Consider the following 26,133-nt stretch of genomic DNA (forward strand, 5'->3'; position numbering starts at 1 on the left):
ATCTGCTCTCTTAGAAACATGAAGCTTTTGTAGCACTGCCTGACTCATGCTTGAGGAAGAGAAATCACCTTTGTTAGGCTTCCCTAGGCTCCTGTGTCCTGTGTGGAGAGTGGAGTGTCTCTCACTGAATGACCAAACAACACCAGCAAAGACACCCATGTGTCCTGTAAAGAGCCCAAATTCAGACCTAGCTTCTCATCCCGACCTTCACAGACCTCCTTGAGAGGGACAGAGGGGAGAGCTTCTCTAACACCAATCAGGGCAGTCAAGGTGGTAACTCCTGGTTCAGCCATCAGCTATTGTAAACGTTTTTTATCATTCCTCAGAGAAAGAAGGTAGAGTTTATGGGTTTTTCACAAAGGACAGCAGAACACTGCCCAAGTTGCTGTCCTGATCTGCACACCAGTGATTTTTTTCCTTCCCTAGTATTAGCCAAATTTTCTGTTTCTCAGTACAGATTTGGGATCGTGACTGCGACCAGTTTCATGCACATGAAAGGCTTCCCATTACCAGCCTTCTGCTAGAGCAATTTTAATAGGACTGCAGCTTGTCCCTTGCTCTATCTACCTTGAACAGCTTTCTCACAGATGTTTAAAATGTGAAGTCTCAGTCCCATCACTTCAGATCCACACTCAACACCTACACCAGACACTCTGCACTTGCCCTTGGGCACCCACGTACAGCTGCAATCTGCAGACTGGGTTACAAGAACGTTGACAAATCTGGGGCTAAGAGTGAAGGCCAAATTCTGTAGTTCATAAAACCAAAGGAGTTTAGGGACCAAAAGCATATCTGGGTTGTTTCCTGCTGCCAGGGACTTGCTGAGTCCCAGGGTCAGCTTTTGCCTTACAGATGGGGATAGAGGCCACCTGAGAGCTGAAGGCAAAGAGGCCTCTCCCTGTTGGGGGACAGTGCTGAGCGGTGCAGCTCGTATCTCACCACGGGTCCCAGAGCATGAGGAAGTCTCCCCCACCATCAGTGTTTGTGCTGCAGTGCTCCTTGTCCTGCCCTCTGAACTACCTCTTCCTTCATAGCAAAGACATCAACAGTTTTCATGATACTTCATTTGCCAATTAATTAGTATTTGCAAGAAAATTTAAAAAAACACAAATTTTCAGTAAATGAAAGTTAGAGGAACATGGCAGCACATGAGAAGTGAGAACACGTCACAACACTCCAACATACAGATCCTCTTCCCACAGTTAAATGGGATGAATTTATGATGGCAAAAGCAAATTCCCAGCAAGAATGAGTAAGTAGCATTTTCAAAGAACTTTCAAAAAATTAGTAGACAGATAATTAATCACTTTGATGTTTCAGGCAATGTGTTCTTTGGATGCTGTGTCAAAGAATATTCCAACAGCACAAAAGTGGGAAACACTAACTGCAGTGCAAACTGCAGAGTATTTTGGGTTGGTACGGTGAAGGATCTATAGCCCATTTTTTTTGTGGCATGCTGCTTGTTGGTCAGAAGACTCAGAAGTCATCTGTTTATTACACTATTTTCTTGCTAATTTTAAGTGACTCTACAAATAATCAAAAAAATATTTAGCCTGTAAGGCATTAAATTGGCACAAGGACATTACAGGTGCTGAGGGACATCAAGGGAAATAGATCATCCCCATCTTTTTGGATTAAATCATCTTCCTTCCCATTCTTGAGTCATACATCCCTCTCTGCAGCTGTTTTTGGGAAAGAAAGGAATTCTGGGAAAGAGGATGAGCTATCATGCCAGAACACAGCGTTCCATCAGTATCCTCATCGTAGCTTCTACCTTACTCGGGTGTGACACAGTGACAACCCAATGCTTTAACCAACCAGAGGTCTGAAAGGCTGGTCTGGCAATAAAGAACTGGATGAAGCCTCCCAGAGCCGTGGAACGGGCACTGTGAGATAACCTTCCTTGCGCAGGCTGTAGTGGGACAGCCCTGCTCATGGGAAGAAAACCCAGTGTGGAGCAACTATAAGGACTCTTCACCCCTTTGTGGTGTGGAGCAAAGGGAAGAGAGATCTGGGCAGAGCCCTGTCTAACAGAGCTCATCCTACACCATCCTCCTCCCACAGCCAGGCAAACAGTGTGAAGCATCAAAGCGGATAATCAACTACATGACACAGAGGAGAATCCCCAAACCACCTCTACAGAGCAGCTGCATCCCGCTTCTTGGAGAGGTGATGCCACCACCACAAAAAACCAAACCAAGGTAATGCAAGACATATGGAGGGATGGTGAGTGAATGGAAGGAATTTGGAAAAAAATGCATGTTAAAAAAAAAAGAAAAGGACAAAAATAAAAAAGAAAAAAGGCCTTCGCCTTACCAAAGAAATCATCCCGTACTATGAGAGCCATCCCATACGAGAAAGGGAACAGAAAGAGATGGGGACAAAGGGGAAGAAAGGAAGAGAAAAAAAAGCAGCCATTAAGTACCAGTTTGTAAACAGCAAACAGAGCAGCTCATCAGCACGTGTACAATGTGTGGTGCCAGCACACGTGAGAAAGTAATCTTGTTCTACTGCAGCCTGACCTAACAGGGACTTCCACCTGAGAGCATCACAGAATGGTCTGTGCTGGAAGGGATCTTAAAGACCACCTCATTGCAACCCCCTGCCTTGGGCAGGGACACCTTTCACTATCCCAGGTTGCTCCAAGCCCTGTCCGACCTGGCCTTGAACAATTCCAGGGATAGGGTAGCCACAGTTTCTCTGGGCAACCTGTGCCAGGGCCTCACCACCCTCATTGTAAAAAAATTCTTCCTTATATCTAATCTAAATCTCCCCACTTCTGGTTTAAAACCATCACCCCATGTCGTATTGCAACAGATGTCAGGACGAGCTTGAGATGACCTCATCTGCTTATTCCATCTTCATCATTTCCCCTGTATGACACATCCTTGAGTTTCCCATCACCACAACAAAGGCAGGTCAACAGACATTATGAACAGGGTGAGGGAAGGACAGTGGCAGGGAGGAAAAATAAAAGAGGGTGAGTATCAAAGCTTTAATCCGGCCTAAAAAGGCCCAAATCCACCTCCACACTGCAACAAACTCCAACTCCACTTCAGTGGGAGGTTTCCTGAGGAATGTCCACAAAAAAAGGGGCTTACGGTAAAAGCAGTTTGAATGAAAAGAAAGGATGATGGTGTCCCTTTCTTTGTACCATCACAGAGCCCTCACAGAGCAGTGCCGGGCACAGGGATGGGACAGAGCTCATTGCACACCTCATCACACCACTGCAGCTGCCAGGTCACCACAGGGAAAACTTCACCCAGTTTACACTGAAATCAAGAGAGCTCCCCTTGACATCAACTGAAATCACATAAAGGCCCAAGTGTGTTTTACAGGACAGTGCAGAGGATGGCCCTAGGGCAGCAAGCACCTTCGCCAAACAAAGGACAGAGCTATCAGTGACAGATGAGCCCATCACCCAACTCCTGCCAGAAAGACAGCAGCTTTGCCACTCTAACCCATCAAGAAAGCGTCTTTAATGTCGCTACCACTATACCCTAAGAGGGCTGGTATTCACCAGGTAACCCCTACAGCGATTGGCATACAGAGGGACTCCTCACAGCACAGTGAGGAGGAGAGGACAATGGGACCTTCACTCAGCCTGTCCCCACCCAACTTCTGCTACAAGCACCCCTCCTGGCAGAAAAAAAAAGCCATTTGAGCCCCAAGACCTTGAGTGACAGGTCATTGTGACACTGTGGAGCAAACCTGCCCACAGCCACGCAAGGAGAGCAGGTTGAAAGGCAGCAGGAGTGTGAGCAGAGCGGGGACCTCCCGCTGTGGGGACCCACCAGTGTGAGGCAACAAAGCGAGGCGAGGTGGGAGAAGTCTGCAAAGCCAACTGTGTTTGGACAAGAGCAGGGGAGTATCACACGTGTATACCACATCATCCGACCTCAACCAAGAGAAAAGAAACAAGAAAGGGAACTGAGCAGGAGATACACACCTGAGAACTCCCCTATGCGCCATGTCCAGCGAAGCACAGAGAGACAAGGGAAAAAGGAAGTGAAAAAGGATCAATCAGTGACTGAAACCAACAAAATCAAAATTTTGTTCAAAAAAAATTAACAATGATTCAGCCATTTCAATGTCAAAAGGCATGAAATAGTAAGGACAGGACCTGCCATGGCTGTCGATGGCATGACTCTACATACAGGACAGAAAAAAAAAACAAACCCAAGGGAAGGTAAATTGTGGTACGACTGCAACCACACGGCTCAGCTACCCCCAGCTTTCCAGACGTGGATCCCAGGCAATCACATCTTCGTGGATTGGGTAAACCTTTACTTTCTCATCCTCTCTTTACTTTGTCATGTACCACTAAACGCTCAACAGCTCATTCCACTACCTCTCACTTTCCCCTCCTCTTGTGATTTTAACAACTAGATCCTCTAATAATAACTGTGCTCTGCAGTGACACTTCATCTTGCAAAAGACAATTAGTTGCATTTAAAACCCTTTTGCAGTGCTGGGACTTGGTTTGATAATCCCATTTCAACTTCTGCATACAACACTTACTGCTAACATGGCAGCATTTCTGTCTTCATCACAGAATGCAAATGCAAAGCAAACATAGTTGGTTATCCTAAACCTGAATCATAGAATCATTGAATGGTCTGGGTCTGAATGATCATCTCATTCCAACCCCCTCTGCCATGGGCAGGGACACCTTCCACTAGCCCAGGTTGCTCCAAGCCCTGTCCAACCTGGTCTTGAACACTTCCAGGGATGGGGCAGCCACAGCTTCTCTGGGCAACCTGCTCACCACCCTCACAGTAAATGACCTGCCCACTGAGCACAACCAAACTGATAGTGCTCCTCTGTGTCCCAAAATGCCTGGGATAGGGAAGAGCAAGAAGGGGGAGCTGATACAAGGGGGGTTGGGAGAAGGGGGAGATGGGATAAGGGAAGCCTACCCAGGATTGGGAGGTAAGAACCTGTGATTAACAAGAGAATATGCAGGAAAACAGCCAACTCAGTGCTCCTAAGGCTGTAGGAGAAAGAAGGGAATTTGGTCCCCAACTACCAGTAGTAAATGATTGTTCTCACTCCACATTTTTCTTGAGAATACTTCCTGTACAAATTCATGTATGTAAAGCTGTATTAGAGTAGAGGGGAAACTCATATGTTTCATTTGTCATTTTATATTTGAAAACTGCAACGAAGAGTGCCAGTTTTGTACCAGGAGATGCTGGCCACTTTGCAGATATCCAGAAGGAATAAATGGGATTTTCCATTCCAGAATCAGACTTGCCTGCCAGACACTTGTCAAGGGTAATTTCTGTAGGCCCTGTTTTTAAGGTCCTCTTTTAATGAGATTTCTCTTTCTTTAAGAAACTGAGACAAAAAAAGAGAAAATGCTTTGCAGATTGATTGCCAAGTTTTGAGAGACTGGAGGAAGTATTAAGCCTTCAGTTAGGTGGGGTTAAATTCATTAATTCATTTGATTTATAGAGAGAAGTGAGCTCCAAATATGACCAAGACAGAACCCTTTCAGCTTGTGGATCTTGTTTCTTACATGACATTCATAAAGCACCATTTCCTCAGTGTCTCTTCAGACTCAAAAGGTACAGCACAAAGAGAGAACATTCTACCTAATAAAAAAGGCAAAATTGTGGATAATGTTGACAGATTTGTCAGCACCATGATCTAGCCCTTTGCTTACACCTCTACCAGACTTTCTTTTGTGCTTTCTATTGTGCAATGCAAAAAAAAAAGTACCAGATTCATTTCTTGTTGAGAGTCATGATCCCGAGATCTCTCTGTGCTTCCTCCCTTTGTACAACCCGGCAACGCGTGTGTTTATTTTAAAGAACGCTTTTCTGTGCACAGAGTCAGTAGCCAGAACTCAGCAAAAGGATTAATTAGATCAATGTTTCGCACAAAAAAAAGGCACAGTCCATCTCCCAGGTTTGAAAAGGAATCAGGAGAAGCCTTCCTATTCTGCTGGCCTGCCATGGGATCACCTGCAAGGGTTCTGCTGCTCTGCTTAAGCCAGAAATGGTACCAGCACAGAAATGTCCTCCTCTTAAGCCACACTGTGATCTTCAGGGGCCACACTTACATAGGCCCCATTCAACAAAGTCTTTGTACATTTTTATTGCAAGTGGTAACTGCCAAACAACAGACATCTCACCACCCTGAAGTCTCTGGGCAGCCCTATAGCTGGAAGAGGAGAAGCTTCTTTGACTTTAACTGAGACTGTGGTGAACAACGTTGCAAGGTTTGGGCAGCTAAAAGCTTTGGTTTTTTGATAACAACAGTCTGCATTTCTCCCTGATTACTGGGTCAGGCTACAGGGTAATCCCAAAGGAAAGCGGATTCCCAGAAGGCAGGCTTCCAGAGTGGGAGGCAGGTTGTCCAAAGCAATTCATACATCAAGCAAGTAATTTTCCAGAATAGTAACTCTTTCAAGCCAATAACCCCTGATGCCCCAGTCATTCTGGGGGGAGAAGGAAAGCAGCAGTTGGCACAGTTATTAGTGGAGAGAGTCAGAGAATCAACCAAACACTCCTTGATAAGGAAGCACTTGAGCACCAAGATAAAATAGATAGTCAGTGGCAAGATTATCCATGGTTTTAGTGCTTTGATTCTGCTAGGAAGAGAAGTCCCAATAATGTAAGGAGCTGGCTAACCAAAATCCATTCCACAGCAGGTAGAGAGAGGAAGCTTTAACCATCACAGGTAGTTCCTACTGTCAACCTTCTCTTTAAGCAGGAGCCCCAGCCCTTCTGCAATGGCCGCTGTCACCCAGAGGATTCTCAAACCTGGAAATCTTGCTTTTCCTTTAAAATATTTAATTTAGTAAGTATCTGCACATGTTGGCTCCCATCACTGCAGGCAGAGAAAGCCTGTGTGTTCATCCTAAGTCTTCTACAGACGTTTTTCTTCTGGCAATCTTGAGTTACAGGTGAAACAATAAATGATTTGATGCTTCAGGCCATGGTCATCAACCCATGCACGAGGCCTCTCTTGCATGCTGCAGGACTAGCATCATGATTTAAAAAATCAACCCAAACCTATCAATATCAAAAAGCATTCTGACGGCGGTCTGGATCTTGTTCTTACATTCTAGTCACACTATCGCCTAGAATAGTAACAATTTCACAGATATTTGTCATAGATGAAGTAAGAAGTTTTGTATTAACCTCCTTTTCAGTCTTCAGTCCACATCTTCAAGGTTAAGTTTTTGGTGAATAGGGCAAAATCTACCCCCTCTGCAGAAACATACCCTTTTAGAAGGTCCTTATACAAGACACATCAAAGCCGATGCAAGTACCTTGCTAATTTGTGCAAAGGTGAGCTGCTGCAAATGTGTGACATGATTCAGCTCATCCTGTTCTGGACACATATACAGAATCAATCTTACAAGATTATTCTTAAGCAGCTCTACACTGGTAAACAGCAGAAAGGAAACATTCACTTTCAAATCAGATCTCTTGCTACCAAGTGCACAGAAGACATGTTGCTGGAGTCCTTGTGTCTCCTAAGACTCCTTAAGCTCAGCAGTAAGGTGGAAAGTGAGATACACAGTTATAAACTCTGTCAGCTGCCCGTGTCACCTGAGCATTCAAAGACCACTTGTACTGTCCTGATGCAGGAAAAGAGTCAGCAGGAATTAAGAACATGCTTAAATTCTGTCAGAAATTAAGGTCTAGATACTCAAGAGTCTGATAAAAAACGTAAGGAGAGGGCTCAGAGTGCTCCCTGAGGCAAAGCTGCTTCTTTGACTGCTGCAGAGTCCCAGCCAGGAACACAGAACACAGCCCAGCTGCAGGTATTACAAACACTTTCAAAACCAGCCTAAAAAGTTAATTACTACATGTCTTAGACAGACTGTAAAAGAGTAAATATTGCATTACAGACCATAATATTTCCACATAAACTTCAAAAACTTAAACAGAGGAGTTACTTTCTTACAAATTTCAAACAAACTGTTTATTCCAAGTACAAAATTACTGGGGGGAGCAATTTTTGGGGCAGAAGGAGCAAATTTTGGCTTCAAACTATTTGTCTGGGAGTATCTTATAGAAAAATAACTTATGCACATAAAGACAACACAAATAAAAGATACCCAATAGCTGAGGTTATTTTCTAAGTGAGTGTTACTGTATTGCAGGTACATGCTTCAGTCACATTTATCTCAACTTCCAGGCATTTTTTAAAAAGCTAAACATCCAAGTTCTGGAAAAAAAAAGAGAATTTAAGTGTTTCTGGAAGCTTATTATATTGTCATTGTACCAGAGAAAAGAGAATGGTTCTAGAAAGGTTTTACCTAGCAGATCTGCTCCTTCATCAACATCTCCAATGACCTCGGACCCAGCTGTGGACAGTTCATGGTACAGGGAGTCTGTGTTGATGCCAAATGCTTTGTTCACAATCCCCTGTGTTGGGCTGTTGTTGGAAGCAAAAAAACAAAAGGAATCTTGTTACCTGGCAACATTTAAGCTCAAACATTTGTCTTTGAGATATTGAGCATCCCAGACAGTCGCAATCAAAAGCCTGAGAGCACATTCCACCTGTTCACCATGGGATTCTTCTGAAAACTCCATTGAAGTCCTCCATGCACTTATGGGTCACAATTGCTCTGACCAGCCTCACCTGGCACTCACACCCACCCACTGGTCCCAGGGCTCCCTCTGATCTCAGGCCTGTGCCTTCAGTCCTACTCTGAGCTGCACCTGCCTTCAGCCCCATCGCCTGCTGCTCCTGGGTAGCACTGGGACCGAATTCATGCCCTTGCCTTGTCCGCTGACAGAACCCATTACCAGCGCTCTGCTCTCCCTGCTCAGAGCCTGCAGGACTGGGATGCTTGGGGTTACCTCTGCTTGTCCTCTCTTGTGGGACAGCCTTGCCTCTCTCCTCAAACACTTGAAAAAATAAAAACTGAAAAAAGCTTGAGGTTTTAAAATTGAATTCAGAACTGAGCTCTTATTAGACAAATGCATCTCTTCCCTCTTCCTGAGAGCTTACGCTCATGTCCTCTTTGCTTGTCTTGAACCTTCTGTTGCTCCATCATCTCTCCGTCCTCCCTGACCCAGCAAGGCAAACAAGCCCAGTCCTGGGTCAGCTGGACAGATCCTACTGCAGATCACCAGCAGGCATCTGCCTTTTTGGAGAACCCAAAGCAGGTCAGGACCTCTGACACTGACACTAGGCAGAACTATGTCAAACAGCTGCCTTGTGAGCTCAGTGTGAGCCAGAGAATCTGTTCCTCACTCTTTGTGAAGCCAAGTGACAGAGCACACAGGGAAAAGTCACAAACAGTACCTGCTACCCGTGCGTTCCAGGCGGGGGTCCTGACACATGTCCAGCTCTGGAGTAGAGTCAATGATGTCCTGGACATCGGACCACTCATCACTGCTGCCCATCCCTAGGTAAGACAGTACATGTCATCTACAGGATCAGGACTTTCGCGGGATGGTGTTTCTTGAAGGGAATTTTACAGCTTTGAATATCGAGGCTTGAAAATTTCATGGTGCCACCTTCAAAGTCTTAAAATCAGAACGGAAAGTGGCTGAAGGCACAATTGCAGAGCAGGAACATCATAAGCATCCCCTCACCCCCACCATAACAGAGCATCACCAAAGTCATTGCCCTGAATACCCAATAAAATGGGATAAGCAGAAATACTTCATCCATTGAAGTAAATTCCAAAAAACCCTTTTTATCTGCCAGTAAAAACTCTTCCATCCCCATGCAGCATTTGCTGAGATGGAGGGCAAGACAGTGATTTTCTGTACAGCTTCATAGAGATTACTGTTGTTAGGAACTGCCACTATTTAGTTTTACTAGAAACAATTTTTCGATACAAATTCTCAAGTCTACAGTGGTTTAGATACCCATTAAGGTGAAATTTCAATTCAAATCGATACATGAAATCTGCTCTGGATTCTGCATAATCTACAGCCTCAAGCCAGTATTTAAAGAATAAGGAAATTCTTCCTCTTGTTAGATCTCATTGGATACCAAACTCTTCAAAAGCTCAGACTTGCACCTACTCTAAACAAGAAACACAAACAAAACCACAGTGTCTGTTCACACAAACACAGTTCCTGTTCACACAAGGGATTCCTGAAGGCTTAAGGACCTAATTTGTGAATTACATTAGTCCCTCAAGGACATTAGATGTGAAATTTTTGACCTTTCCAAACGGTCTTAGTAGCAAATATACGCAGCCCATGACAACTGGAGTGTTGATTTGATTCTTTCAGGCTGGCATTGTGCACCAAATCCACACTGGAAGACAAAGCATGATGTGGATCTGCTGCCAAAGCAAGGCATCCACACCCACCAGGTCTCACACAAACACCGCCTTTCTCAGCTTTATTTTATCAAGCTGGGAAGCTTTTCTGCAAATACCTTTGAGTACCCTTTTCGGTAGCTCAGCTCTAAGGCACGTGCATCACTGACAGACATTTTAATTACAGATGCATAAAATACATAATTAAAATTCAAGTATGTGAGTTTCTTCTCAGCAGGGAGAGCTGATTTTGCTTTAGGCACGAGAAACACAGCTGAAATGTTGAATATGCAAAACACGTAGGAAAGACACAACTGTCTGCCTTGAACAGATCCCACAACATCATACTTCCACCAAGGAAAAAAGCTTCCACATGCACAGTGACCTCACAATTGCACAGATACAGAAGAGAGATGACTTTGACCCAAGAAAGCTGTTGATAGTAAACGAGCTTGTAAAGCAGCAACTGTAAAAATCAGGGTATTTATAGGGCATTCAAATTACTGACATCCATGCTTAGCTTCTCTGATACAAGTGTTGCATGGCCTTGCCTTGGCCAGGATCACAGCCAGAACACAATCTAACAGCTGGCTGTGCAGAACCTGTATGTTTCTACAGACAACTACTCTAGTTTCTGGCAGATGGATATTTGTGACCCTGGGACCCCCTCAGGAAAATACAGACCGGGACTCAGTCACAGCAGTTCTCATTCAGTGCTACAGCAAAAGATGTTATATGCTAGTTTATAGTCTTAATTTGTTAGGAACCAGCTTGTGAATGTTAGCAGAGGAATTTCTGCTTTAGTAATAACTCAGTTATAACTTCTGCTTTCCAAGTAATAACTTGGGAAAAAAGATGATCAGCTAGTTCAGATGCCAACCTGAGAGACCTATGCTCATCTCTATGCTTCTGCAGATTTTTTTAGTGACCTTCAGCTAGTCTTACAGTCCTTTTGTATGTTAAGTTCACGACCGGTAAAACTATTCACTTCTCATTTCTGATGGCCACTGCAAGTCTGAATACAACCTGGGGTGAGATATGCTCAGACACTGCATGGGCACAGCTGCATTAAACAGCACAGAAAAGGCCTTTTATCATGTTATTACACCATTTATTTATTTACACCATATATTTATTACGCCTAAGGTGACTGAAGGCCCACACTAAGACCTTAAACCATCTTGTCCAGGAGCTGCTCTATGCTGATGACGCCGCCCTCGTCGCTCACACAGAAGCAGCTCTGCAGCGTTTAACATCCTGCTTCGCAGACGCTGCTGAGCTCTTTGGGCTGGAAGTCAGCTTGAAGAAAACAGAAGTTCTCTATCAACCGGCACCTCAGGAAGTCTTCCTTCATCCCCATATCACCACTGGCCAATCAGTGCTCAGATCAGTCCAGCAGTTTAATTACCTAGGCAGCCTCATCTCCTCGGACGGTAAGATTGACGGAGAGATAAGCAACAGGTTAGCAAAGGCATACAGTGCCTTCGGAAAGCTTCATAAAAGAGTTTGGCGAAATAAACACTTGAACAAAAGTACAAAGATCAGTGTTTACAGAGCCATAGTGCTGTCTACTGGATCTGAATCGTGGGTCATCTACCGCCACCACCTGCGACTCCTAGAACGTTTCCATCAACGCTGTCTCCGCACAATCCTAAACGTCTACTGGTCAGATTATGTAACTAATACATCTGTTCTGGAACAAGCAGCTGTCACAAGTATTGAGGCCATGTTGCTGAGAACACAGCTGCGTTGGGCAGGACAGGTCTCAAGGATGAAAGATCACCACCTCCCTAAGATCTTGCTTTATGGTGAACTTGCCACCGGCTGCCGCATGAGGAGCCCCGAAGAGGAGATACAAGGACTCCCTGAAACAACATCTCAGCCTTGGCCATATTGATCACCATAACTGGTCTACTCTGACCTCCAACCGGGAGGTCTGGAGACACGCCATCTATAACGCTGCTGATGCCTTTGAGAACGCACGCAGGATCACCCTTGAGGAGAAAAGGCAACGCAGAAAGAATCGTGCCTTGCAGAATTTACCACCTAAGGAGTCTTTCTGCTGTGCCTTTTGCAACCGGACATGCCTGTCTCATATTGGCCTTTCTAGCCACCAGCGCGCTTGTGACAAACGTGGGTAGAGACCTTTCCCAAATCTTCATTCGCAAAGCCCAGCCATGATGATGATGATGATGATGATGATGACACCATTTATTTATTTAACAGCCTGGTGCTAAAGCTTAGGTGATGGTTTTCCTGATGAGAAATCATTAATTCAAATTACTAAAGGACTCTGGGAAGTGGACAGAAAACAAGTGTAACTTCCAAAGATTTGGGGGTGTTCTTATATGAGAAAGAAACTAAAAGAATCAGCTCATTTATCTGAGAAAACCAGCTGGACACAATTGCTATTTTTAAACACATCAGGGTGTGGGATAAACACACAGAAAGGAAAATAATTATTTAATCTGAAAAATTTGGCATTTGAATAACCGGATAAAAATACTTATGAATAAATCTGGAGAGAAAACTAAACATAAGCTTTTAACTGTCACATTGATGAGGTCCAGAAACAGCTTCCCAAAAGTTCAGCCTAAGATGGGACTTGACTGCTTATGAAAGAGGTTCCACAACATGGATGAATGCCACTGCAGGGCACTGAACTCAATAATCTGTCCCCATCCTGTGAATTTGTGAAATATTCATATTACTGATGTTTCAAAAACTTGCTACGCAGAAAACTGCTAACATCCAATTAACCCTGCCTCACTCATGTACCTTCCATGTCAGGCTTCCTCAAATTCCACACTTACAGTGCAGTCACCCAGCCTCTCCCTGTAACAGAGACACACAAGCATTGTGAAGTTGATTACAATAATGACAAGCTGCCATACCTATGCTGACATTCCTCATCTCCTGTGTGACCTGGACTTCCATGTTCCGGCTGTTCCGCTTTTCTCGCGCCCTCTTATTGCTCTTGGTGGTGCCATTGGTGTACTCGCTGATGGGCTGGATGCTCTCGTTCAGAGGGGTGACGGCAGCAGAGGGCACGGATGACGTGGGAGTGTTGGACTTGGTTCCCGTGGTGCTCGGCGTGGCAGCTGCTGAGGACTGCCCAGATTCAGACATCTCATCCTGGGGGCACTGTGGCAATTCCAGGGAGAGGGAAGAACAGAAAGGGAAAAGCACAGCTATACATTTCAGTTAATGTCCCATCTGTTGGGGTATGGCTGCCTTAAAGCATTATGGAGCATGGCTCTTGCTTGCTGTACCTGCTACATGTCCAGCGCTTACTGGTGACACTGGGCACTGCCACCACAATGAAGCAGCGAGTTCTCGTGCTGAACTCAGCAAGCAAATCCCATCTGTGAAAGGGTTGATACTCTTCCTCCTTCACTACTGAACACTGCTCTTTACAAACCACACCAGTTTGTGACCTCAGGAAAGATGGCCTTATCACAAGTGAAAAGCACCTCCAGCTCACACTGACTACGGTGAAAGCTGAAGGGCTTTGGCACTTGTGGCAAGCCAGGCCAATGTTTTCCAAGGCTGGAAGGCACCATGGATATCACTTGGGAAGGATGTGAAGTGGCCTCCTAGAAATCTTGGCTGATGTCATTACTGTAAGCCACCAACACACTTGGATGAGAGAACAGCAAACTGGTTTTGCCACTAAACTGCAGAAGCAAAGCAGACACCAAGCTGGGATGGTCTGGCTTGGCTGGCACAGGAGACCTATGTCCACAAACCACCTTATGCAGAGCTAGCCAGGCATGGGTCCAGCTGGAGAACACAGCAGAAACAGGTGTGGTTTCCCACTTCCAAATGGCAGGATGACAAGACCCAAGAATTCAAAAAGCTGACAAATCAACAGAGGAAATGGATTCCCAGTATGGAATATGCAAAACAGCTCTTGGGTTTACAGACATTATAGCCCCATTTCTTGTACCACTATCTATGGAGAAACAGGGAGGCTTTAAGGCTCTGGTGGGGTTTTACAGTATGACCTGTGTTTGTCAATTAAAGCAGCACTGCTTCACTCAGCCAAGGAACGTCCTGACCAGTGCTGTGATCATTCCCAGACCCAAATGAGATCTCCCCACTCTTCATGGCAGCCCACTCTAATTACTGCCAGAAGGGAAGTGACAAAATTAATGCTGAGAGTTATATGTGACAGTGAGTTGATATTGGGTGCAGTGACATTCAGAACCTGCATGTCCAGATCCAGCTTTCATCTTCACCACTGGCCTCCCACCTCCTGTGCAACTACTACAGAGATCCTGGTTCTGCTCCGAGGCTGCTCTGAGCCCCCCCACCTGTGACACTGTTTCACTTCACTCATTTGGAAGTCTTGTTCCCTTATTCTAATAATACTTTCACAACATAACAAAAAAATCAAAAATGGGATGAGCGAGAAGACTGAAAAAAATGGTGACTTAACCCTTTGCAGCCATATTTTTTTTTTAATCTAGAATCTTACTAAGATCTTCCTTTAATTAGACTGGCCTCTATATGCTTATCTTAGAATGCCCTGCTGAACAATGCATCATGGAAAACAAAGGTTTTACATTGCACCTGAGCATTTATATTGGAAATTAAGTTTTTTTAAAATGGCGTTACCATTAAATGCAATCTACGTTTTGTACAGTTTCTGCATTTTTAGTCCAAACAACACCCATATTCCCACATGAATACCCAAACTGTCTCCCTGCACATTTGCTGGTTTTAGCATCAAGACTGAGATGAGGACTTTGCACTTAGGCTGCTACATGTGAAAATGACACTTCCCACCTCTACTTCATATTCCTGGTTCAGGAGCTACTTTCCTAATATGTAAAGAAAAAAAAAATCAAATGGGGTTTTTGAGAACAAATAGGATACAGTAAGCCTTGGACTACCTCAACTGCAGTTTGCCTGCTGTGCTTTCTGATGTACAAAGGGACAAAGAGTATCAAGTGTGAAGTGCAACCATGAAAACTCTTTCCCCGAACAAAACTGCTGTTGGATGAAAGACTTCAGAGATGCTCTTGCACCCACTGTGAGTCTATGAGAATAACCAAAGTCCAGGAACACCTCAGCATAGTAAGAGACACCCAGATGGGTCCACATGTCATTCCTTCTTCTTATGAACCAGACGTCATTCAAAACTCCTGGATCACCAGTGTCTATAGGGTGGTATTTGTAACAGAGATATCCTGTAACTTCTTGTTTATTGGCATAACCTGCCCCTCACCCAGAGCACACCAATGAGAAATTACCCTGGTCTTCCACTTACTCTTTGGTTATAGATCTGAGTTTTATATTTACCTAGAAAACGTACTTTATCAACCTAACAGCCTGCATTGGAGAAATTCCTCCCAAATATAAATACTACCAACACGCTCATCTTCACAGCCCAGGAGCTGGTATCTCCATTCTATTGTCTGACTGCTCTGTTAATGCTAAATATTGCACTAAGAGTACAGCTGTCCTCTACAGCACAGAAGGCATTCTCCAAAACCCATAGCTCACCCAAAGAATACTCTCCACAGTCACCACTTACCTACAGCCATACCTGTCAACCTCCTAAACATCAACTGTGTAGTAGTGACCTCCAAAATGCATTGCAAAGGCCCAACATTCATAGCAGTCATATTTCACCATGAGAAGCCACAACTGTATGGTTATAACACTGAAAGCATAGTACATAAAAACAAAAATGTTAAGAACTTTCATCTCCAAAATACTGTATAAAATAAACGTACAGCTGAATGCAAAAATAAAATAATGACAGCAACGAAAACAGAAAATAGTAATAATAAATAAACAAGGACACTTAAAATGTAACTACAGTATGGCCCCACGAAGAAGAAAAACGAGTCAGAAGAGTCAGGTACGTACTGGGAAGGTGAGTCATGTGTGTGCAGTGACGTCAGCAAAATATCAGAACTCTGAAGAAGGGGCAAGGGGTGCATGAGCCACACTGCTGAGATCTCAGTCATGCAGAGGATTTAAGAGACAGCGTTTCAGTCAGAGAGCAGGCAAGAAGCTTGCAGGAGGAAAATCTCCATTTCAAACTGCAAATCCAGCAAGTCAGTCAATCACACCCTTTAAGTATTCATGGGTTTGCTCCATACTCAGGAAGCCTCCATAACACACTACCCCATCCAAGTCTTCCACAGCACAAGCTCCCTGGCTCCACCATAGCATCTAGCCTGCTTTATCCCAGCATTCCACTCTGAGTCTCCCTAACGAGCACCAACACAAATCCCAGCAATACTCATAGGATACATTTGGAGCAGCACACTGCTACATCTGCATAAAGCTTTCTAGGAACCAGAAATGGATTTTTTTTGCCTGATACAACCACCACCAAATCATTAAGAGATCCAGTCAGCAATCATAAAATCACAGAATGGTTTGGGTTGGAAGGGGTCCTAAGGATCACCTAGTTCCAATCCCTGGGCAGGACTTCTTCCCTGCCCATGGTGGGACACCCTCCATAACCAGAACTTGGACATCAAAGCTTTTTCTATTTATCTGCATTCCCCTGCAATGCAGATGCTGGGTTACCAGTGAGACCCATTCAACTTCTTTCGCAAGTTCTCAACGAGATCACTTAAGGAATTACACCGTAGCAAGGCTATGGAAGATGGATGTAACCACACTGTCCTCCCAGCTTTCCTCTAAAACCTAACCCCCTCTGCCCAGTCTGATCACTGGAGAGCTCACAGGCCTGTTCACACCATGGTGTGCAGCACTGCCTGGAGAGACCAAGGAATAACTGATCCCAGAGGCAAGCTGGGTTCTGTGCATTTTGGTTGTGCTGGCACAGTATTACTATGAAGAAATGGATTCGTGCTCTGTCCTCATTTCCACCATCCTTAATTATGTAATTGCACTGTGGTCCTGCTATTTCCTAATTCCAGGCAGAGCTCTCCAGAAATGACTATGGGACTTGAAGGGCATTCTGCAAGTTGCTACATTTCCCAAACTTCTGTGCCTCTAACACTACAGTGAGGATTGGGTTCCGAGCCTCCATCTTAGCCAAAGATATTTTGGATTTTCAAATGCCATGACGGCAGAAAGCTGATGAAGTGCTGAGACTTGTGCTGTGCTAGTAGCCTAGCCACTTTACAGAGGTACTGTTAAAAAAGTTAAGTTGCTGCTTTCTTTTCTGAGTAAACTGTGATTTTGTCTAAATTTCTTGTGCTATGCATCAAGAAGGCCACTGCTGCAGAGTCCCACAGGCCAAAGCCCATCCATGGAAGCTGGAGACATGCAGAATGGGTACAACAAGCTGGGGGGGCTTCTTTCTTTTTTTTTTTAACTTCCTCTCTGCCTTTACTGCCTCAATGTATTTTACAGGATCAGTGATTCACAACTTTTCAAAAGGAGACCAGTCCTTACATGTGACATATAAAACATATGATGTTCTACAAATTCCAGGCAGAGTGAAGGTAAATATGATCAGACACTTCTGAAGTAGAGCAGAAGCTCTGTGAGATACCAGTGGACACATTGTGAGCATGCTCAGCAGAGGCACCAGTGGCTCTCAGACCTGTCACCACGCATTTGTAGAACATCACTCAGAGAGAGAAATTCAGTGGGATCCTGAGCACAAAGACTTTGCAAAGTCTAGACATACAGCTCCTGGGAAATGAGGGTCACCACGTACAGCCTAACCTGCAAACAGCTGCAGTGAGTTGTCAGCTCACAGCACACCACCTGGGCCTTGGGGCTCAGGCCAGGCTTCAAAAGGCAGAGCAGAGCACTCCAAATGGCAGAGCAGAGCATGAGAAGCATCAGGCAGCACCACGGGCTGCTCTAGTGCAGCTGCAATGCTGTGAGGGTTTTGAAAGCCCCGGTGCAGAAGGCAGAGTAGTGATGGTGACAGATGTACCAAAGGTAGACAGTGCAAGTCTAGAGCAGTGACTAGGTATAGGAGGAACATAAGACCTTTAGGTGCAGTGCAAGACTTGGGAATCCAGAGAGGATGAGAAGCCCTTTTTAGTGAAGACGGGAAGGCCAGGACACCAATCAGTCAAAAAAGGACAAACACTGGAGGACAAGTGCAACCCTATGCCTGGCCCCACCTGAGTTGCAGAAGCCTTGCTCTTATCAAGGAGGAGAGAAGGGACAGGTTCCACCATGTCCTCTCCCAAATAAGCTATTAAGAAGTGAAGGATTTCTCTTCCCTCAATCCCTAACTGCCTCCCCACACATCCCTCTCAACTTGGGGCCAGCCAAGTAAAGGAGATAATCCCTGAGACAACCAGCACGAAGAGCTGTGTCAAATCCTTCCCGCACCATATGCCAGATCTGCAGAAGAATATCCTCCCACCTCCAGCACAGCTACCATGGGAGCAAACACACAGGGAGAGGCTGCAAAGGGTTACGGACACAGATTGGTCTCCAGCTTAATGAAAATATGGGACGTTATTGACAGCAGGAGAGTGGGAAACCCTTGCTCTGTGATGATCTAGAAAACCTTGTAGCTGGAGTTGGACTGCAGCTGGCCGAGGTCACTCAGGTGCCAGTGGTCCAGTGTTGGGACGATCTTGGCCCCTATCTGCCCACGTACCATGCCATCAGCGAGAGGGAAGACATTCAGGGAGCTGGGACGTTCCTTCCTGCTAAACAGAAAAACAGAGAGAGAGGGGAAGACATCTGTTAGCCATGTACAAGGTTCTGACAGAAAACAAACACCACACTAGTGTATGTGAAATATTAGTTTCTAGAAATTTGATTGCACTCTCATGGGGCAGCTGTCTGAACTCCCAGCTTCCACACTTGATGTTGGCTGTCCAGTCCCATGGTGCTACTACTAGAGTCATACCTCCTCCTGGGGTGACTTTAAGAGGGAGGAGGTCAGTGACAACAGGCATGACTGACTGCTCCATCAATATAAGAAATTTGGAGGAACACAAAAGTGCAGGGAACCACCAGTCAATTTAATTCTCAGTGTCTCTTCTGAGAAACAAAGGTACTGTGGGAAAACAAGCCGCTGCAAACAACTCTCACAGCAAAAAAATAAAAGCTCCCATAGCTCCTAGAGATAGTGAGGAATGAGGCTTTAAAGAGTCATCTACATGGCACTTCTGTACATTCCACTCCAAATCTGGTGAGCTCCAACAACAGGAAACAGACAGGTTAGATCACTTCCCATTTTAAGCAAGGGAATACTTGTACTCTTTGATCCTCCCTCTATACCCATATTACAGCACGGTTCACAATTGAAACTAAACAAAGGTATAAATAAATGCATCATGCATATTGCCAGGTGTCTCTAAGTGTGTTCTATTCATCCTCTCCTTTCTGGCAATTGCAGATGACTCACTAGCTGCAGGTTTGATTCTGAACATAAAAGCTGGCATAGGTTTTGAGATCAAGCTTCAGTGGGAGAAAATCTAGAGCAAGCAGTGGAAGTAGAAAGGCTGCAGTAGCAGCTTGCTGAACCTGGCGACTGGTTTGGTGCCAGGGAAGCAGGTCTGCAGGGACAGAGCACACCTCCACTCTGGGAGTATCTCTAGTTGACTCCAGTGTCCCTGCAGAGCTGAACTAAGCTGATTCTCTGTGTGATGTGCACCCACACTGGGGCTCAGTGATGGTACTTCATCTACTCCTGCACGGGGCTTCCACTTATTTGTGGGGGGTGTGATGAAACCGCCCTTCTGTACCCCTCTGTTAGGAACAGCAGATCCCCTCCCCAGCTTTCTGTAATGGCCATCAGCACAGGTGTGATGCCCAGGCTGGGAAACCAGCACAGCCACCTCACCTATGATCATGGCAAACAACTGTCACAGGACCCATGGCTCCTGGGACACAGCAAACACACTAACACAGGGGATGGTACACCAGCCAGCTCCTTTAGGAAGAATGAAGGTGGAGTGTCCAGCAGAGGAGACAATGTTTGCCCAACCTTCCCACTCCCGGCACTGCCCAGTCACCACAGCATGCCGTGTCGCTGTGCCAGTGCCTATCTTGGATAGGAAAAAATATCTCCTGTGGCCTATCCTGGATAGGCAAAAAGGGGCAGAAAGGTGTTTCCAGTGTGGCCCAGCAAGCAGCTTTGGGATGCATTTTTCCTAAGAATCTGCATTAAAATCCTCTCCTGAAGATACCAGACTGATACGTGAAAGTTTCATACACAAACTCTCTTAGAAAGAAGCATGCAACTGGATTTTTGAGGAACACCGATCAGTGACACATCATCATTAACCTTCTCCCAAGTAACAGGACAGGAGGAAATGGCCTCAAGTTCCGCGAGGGGAGGTTCGGGTTGGATATTGAGGAAGAGTAGATAAGCATTGAAATGGTTGCCCAGGGCAGTAGTGGAGTCACCATCCCTGGAAGCACTCAAAAGGCGTGTGGATGTGGCACTCAGCAATATGGTTTAGTGGGCATGAGGGCATTTAGGTGAAGGTTGGACTTGATGATCTTGGAGGTCTTTTCCAACTTTAATGATTCTATGAGTCTATGATCTTTCCACAGATTCAAACCTAGACTTCTATGTGATAAGCATTGTCAGTTTTCTTGTAGCCTTTCCTTTCCACTCAAAAGGCATCTTGATGCTTGTGCCTTTTAAATATTAGCAATCCCTGAAGGTTTAGTGAAAACATTCCACTGCTGTTTGTCTAAATCCCTATTTAGGACTGTAATCTGACAAATACACCTGTGCTCCTACCAGGTCATGATGCCAAAGGACATTTACCTCTGCCTGTCTTCTTATATCCCACTGCTATCATTCCAGCTCGAATGATAAAGTTTCTAACAGGTGGATTTCAAGTTTCTCAATAACATACCAAGCAAAGGCCTCCCCTTATAGGAAATCTTTACCCCTGGGACTGATCCAAGCACCATAGAAAGTAGAGTCAGTTATGCGTAAGGGATTATAAAGGGATTCAAACCTAGAAATTAGAACTTTATGCCACAAAGACAGTAAATTCCTAGTTTTACAGTTAAATAAATAACTTGAGGGTCCCTAAAAGTCTACTACAAAAAAATCTCTCTTTCTCAAGGAGGAAAAAAATTAGGCCTTTTTTTGAGCTGCTTTAATCGTTAGTTTCATACCTTTCCTCTTCTTCAGAGTAGAATGATAGTGTTAAGGGAGTCATGCCTCACAGGTATATGGAGCAGGAGAAAGTTTTCTGTAACTGCAGAACAGTCCTTGACAAACCAGTGGTGCAGCTAGAGTGACTATGCTGGAATGGCCTGACATAACTCACTGGCAGCACTGAGACATAAAAGCTGTCCCAAAGGCGTGCTGAAAGAGCCATTACATTTCTCTTTAGGTAATCACTGTCAGATTTCTGCTGGGAACCCGCAGCTCATTTCTATGTTCACATGCAAACACACACATATTTATCACACAAGAAGATAGAGGAGCCACTGAACGAACAGGAAACGTGGACTTCACAGTCCTTGCTAAAGAGACAGAACTACAGAGTTTCCATAGCATCAGAAGCTGTAGGTTCTTCAGGAATAGATTTTAACACAGACTGATAAGAAATTTCCTTGCTGAGTTTCTTTGGAAACACCTTTCAGCCTCTTCTAAACCTCCCAAGAAAGGAGAAAGAGCAAACACCACAGCAGAGCTAACTCCAGTTTTGCAGTCCTGGGGTTGGCTACCAGGCTTCAAAGAAATTTAAAGTATTCTAAGGGCTGATCTAAACTTTAAGTGCTGTAGTAGACTTCATACACCCAATTCTTTCCAGTACTGAGGGAGTCTTAACACTTGGTTAGTTCCACCTTGAATTACAAGGTGAACAGCACACTCTACATTTTGCAGTAGCCAAAACCTGGGGTCAGGATGTTCTACAAGTAACATCCTAAAGTTTACAAAACATAACAAAACTACAGTTTGTTTGCCAGCATTCAAAGAGGAGAACTGCTCTCTTTGGAGGCTTCAGGCACAGCACTCCCTGCCCAGCACACAGCCAGAGGTGCCTTTGAAGAGGTACTGCTACTGACATACTTGTTCTGCCCCGCTCAGAAAACAGGCATGTCTTGTTCTCTAGAGTAAAATAAGAGAGAAAAAATTTCTTGGGACCCAAGGGAATGGCATGAAGCTGTGTCAGGGGAGGGTTGGCTGGATATTAGGAATAGGTTCTTCCCCCAGAGGGTGGCTGGGCACTGAACAGGCTCCTCAGGGCAGTGGGCATGGCCCCAAGCCTGACAGCTCAAGCAGCATTTGGATAATGCTCTTAGGCACATGGTGGGATTGTTGGGGTGTCCTGTGCAGGGCAAAGAGTTGGATTTGATGATCCTTGTGGGTCCCTTCCAACTCAGGAGTTGGTGAGATTCTATGAGTCTATGAATTTAAAATATTCTGAGATGTGAAGTGCAAATGTCCCATCCCAGACATCTGATCCTGTTTTGGGACTGAACTTATGTGTCTTCTGCACTTGCATACACAAGGTTCTGCCTGCTGTGTTATCCCAGCTCTGTGGCTCCCTCCACCTCCCCTGAACCAGCAAGTCCAGCACAGGGGCCAGTATACACAGAGAGCAAACACATCAGTACAGTACATTCCAAGCATCACACTGTCACCACTCCACAGCAACCTCCAACACTCGGATTAATGAAATTCAGGTACAGCAATAGGATTTACCTTTTCCTCCAGGACTGACGACTGCAGTGACAAACATAACAGTCAAACAGCAGCAATCCCACAAAAAGCGAGACAAAAAGAACAACCATTAGAGAGCAAATGTCATGCGAACACGCATCCTACCACAGACACAGGGTACACATGCACTGCAACCCACACCACATGGAAGTGGGCACCAGACTCATTACTCCTCCCAGATGCCCATCGATACATACCACCCCCCCAAAAGCTGATGCACAAAGTTCTCCCCAGTCCCATTTATTTTAAATAAATTCATTCAGATTTGCATCAGAGGCCATGAGAAATTATGCCTGTTCCCCCACCCAGTGCACCAAAATCCACAATCACTGGTGTTCCCCCCTCCAGCTGTGCAGTGACACTGAAACACACCCGTCACAGGTGCTTGTGCACAAGCGCAACAAATACAGAGCTACACCCGCAGCACGCATGCACGCACGCAAACGGCGCAAAGCTGGAAATAAAGGACAAACTCCCATTTCCCACTTGTAGTTCCTACAGACTCAGTTCACAGCCCCACTGGAGGCTTTTCACAGACATACAGTGTTTCTCTCCAAGGACACTAGCAATATGCCACACTTAAAAGAGTAAAAGACTGACTTCTCTAATATGAAGAGGCAATTCTTGATGAAAATTTTGCCCTTCACCCCAAAGAATGGTAGTCTTGTAGATACAACCAGTAACTTTTCACTGTGCAGCTCTTTCATGGAATGATAATATAAAAAGCTACAATTAATATCAGCTTATTTGAAAGTCAGGGAAGAAAAAGCTCATTAAAAATGGTTCGAAGATCCTTGTGGTTCTCTTCCACGTCAGGATATTCTATGACTCTATGATTCAAGCTGGTGGGAGCACATAGGACCCACCCTTTAAAAGAGGAGGTCCTAAGTTTGTCTTTGTCTGTGGTACTTTTAGATTTTACTGTATAAGCACTTCCACAGATATTCTTATTTCCAGAAGGTTAAGTGGGGAGGGAAACAAGCCTAACATGCTTATCCCATTCCAGCTGTAATACTAGGATCAGACCATGTTCTGGGAGCTAAGTGTGGACTTCCAGACTGCGAGAGGGAGAAGAGAAGGAAGAAAAATGGTCTGATAAGGGAGATTTTATGAACAGATGAACACCTACAAACTCCTGGTTCTTTTTACACCATGTCCTGTCTAGCTCTCTACACCCCTCATGCATGTCTCTTCTGTCTAGGAAAGCAGCCATCCAGTTGGGTTTTTTTTCTCAATTGATTCCTATATTTTAGACAATCCAATTCTAGTCAAAACCCAAACACTGCAGGGAGGGAGGAAAATCAATTTCTTGGACATAAGTAGGTTTATTGCATGACTGACAGAAAGCTTCGCCTGAAGGAACAAGGGGGAAAAAAATCCTATAATGGCTAATGCATTTAATTGCTACAGTTTTGATGGCTGTCCCACATACAAAGACACACACACAAACACTTCACACCTCCATCCATTCTATAGATAAACCTTTACATGCTACTTGAGAATACAAACGTGTTTTCCAGGGGCCCCATCAACAGCGGCATCATAAAGCCTCAGTTTCGTAACACAATGCACAAAGCTCCTCGTCATCAAGCCTTAAAAAAAGTACCCACAACTCACCCAGAACCCATTAAAAAGAGCTTCTGCTACCACATCCCCAGGGAAAGGTCCTGCTCTGGTTTCTCTCTCAAACACACACACTCAGTGTGTAAGTTCCCAGGTGACACACGTTACATGAAGAGGTCGTGGCCCTACCTTCTCCCAGGGACACTGCCCTCAGTTTGGTTATTTCCCACAACTTGCTGCATCTTGGATCGCTCAATGTGTTCCACGTAGGTCTGGATCATCTGTGAGGGGAGAAAAATGCATGAGGCAAACAGAGGAGAAGGAAAGACTCGTTTTCTGCTTTTGTTTAATTTTCTACAGCACTCATTTCCAATTTCCTGGGGTTTTTTGCATATTTCCTTGTCTTTCCTGTTGTCTTCTAAGCTGATGATACAAGCGATGATATAAGAATAATCTGATAGAAAATCTGACAGAAATTGTGGGGGAAATTACTTCAGCTGAATCTCATAACAGAAGATCTGTGAAAGAGCATATCCAAAACCAACATAAAGCATCTCCTGGAGGCTCACTGGCAGTGGGAGATGTGGTAGTGCGGCACTGTGCACAGCATCACAGAACAGCTGAGGCTGAGAAACTTCCTGGGGTCCATCAGGTCCAACCCCCTGCTCAAAAAGGGCCACCCTGAGCAGGCTGCCAGGACTGCATCCAGGTGCTTGTGAATATCTCCAAGGATGGAGACTCCAACACATCTCTGGACAACCTGTGCCAGTACTCATTGGCCTCACAGTAAAATATTTTTTCCTCGTGTTCAGAATGAGCTTTGTGTGTCTTGGTTTGTGCCAGTTGTCTCCAGTCTTGCCACGGGGCACCACTGAGCAGAGCCTGGCTTCATCCACTTTACAACCTCCAGTCAGGTACTTCTGATGTTCCCAAAGTTCAGAAGCTCTAGTCATCACTAGGATTGTAAAACTGAATTCTCTGACATGGCTTTAGGTATAGACAAAGAGTTTATTTATTCAGAAATAACGAGGTGACACTCTACCTCTGTGTGACGCTGATGCAGAGCATTGTACTCCTTCTTCATTTCTGATTCACGTTCCTCCAGTCGAGAAACTGCCAAGAGAGAATCCCAACCATCAGCTAACACACACCAGGCTCTCAAAATAAACTATTTGTTAAACAAAGACTATTTTGTTAGAAATTAGTTTATACCTACTGAATAAAACAAACAGAAACAGAATAATGCACGCTGTGGCACCTGGTGTTCATCACAAACTCAGCTCCTGGGTACCTGCACATTCCCAACACCAGCAATTTTTTGCAGTAAGTGCAATAAAACCACAGTTTTTCAGCAGTAGCCTGGTGCCCTGTAAGCGTCTTAGTTTGACAACAATTTAAATTGTCCTCTGGGACTGGCACTTCTGGCTACTAAAGGAGCACGAGGACTGGACAAGACACCAAGGAATTCTGAGGGGAACTCCAGTCAACAAACCATAGCTGCACATGTTAAGGAAGTATTTGTAAAAATAAACAAGTAAACAAGCAAATAATTGTGATGGGTTTTATAAGAGGAAAAAAATGAAAGATTCTATTCAGAGAAAAGGAGAAACTGGAAAACAGGTTCCAAAGGCCCAAATCTTGCACCTGGAGAGACTGAGCCTGCCCCACAAAAGAAAAGCAATGCAGTCTCGACTGAATTAGTGTGGATACATCC

At 44.8% G+C, this 26,133-nt stretch overlaps 1 protein-coding gene across 38 annotated transcripts in view; it reads right to left on the reverse strand.

Annotated features, from left to right (window-relative positions):
• The window catches only part of MAPK8IP3 (mitogen-activated protein kinase 8 interacting protein 3), a 71,340-nt gene that overhangs the window by 23,871 nt on the left and 21,336 nt on the right, over nt 1–26,133 (reverse strand). For 7 of the 38 annotated variants that reach the window (XM_017808864.1, XM_017808858.1, XM_017808857.1 and 4 more), the window contains exons 3-12: nt 25,462–25,532; nt 24,609–24,700; nt 23,453–23,455; nt 22,839–22,859; nt 18,717–18,861; nt 13,141–13,390; nt 9,274–9,376; nt 8,279–8,397; nt 3,950–3,961; nt 2,317–2,334 (exon numbers count right to left, since the gene is read on the reverse strand). In XM_017808864.1, coding sequence (XP_017664353.1) covers nt 2,317–2,334; nt 3,950–3,961; nt 8,279–8,397; nt 9,274–9,376; nt 13,141–13,390; nt 18,717–18,861; nt 22,839–22,859; nt 23,453–23,455; nt 24,609–24,700; nt 25,462–25,532 — 834 coding nt within the window. Of the gene's footprint in view, nt 1–2,316; nt 2,335–3,949; nt 3,962–8,278; nt 8,398–9,273; nt 9,377–13,140; nt 13,391–15,788; nt 15,918–18,716; nt 18,862–22,838; nt 22,860–23,452; nt 23,456–24,608; nt 24,701–25,461; nt 25,533–26,133 lie in introns of those variants that run through there. The other 31 variants (XM_017808865.1, XM_017808853.1, XM_017808850.1 and 28 more) reach the window with 20 other exon arrangements.

Source organism: Lepidothrix coronata, unplaced genomic scaffold (assembly GCF_001604755.1).
Source record: "Lepidothrix coronata isolate B3197 unplaced genomic scaffold, Lepidothrix_coronata-1.0 Scaffold24, whole genome shotgun sequence".
Taxonomy (NCBI): domain Eukaryota; kingdom Metazoa; phylum Chordata; class Aves; order Passeriformes; family Pipridae; genus Lepidothrix; species Lepidothrix coronata.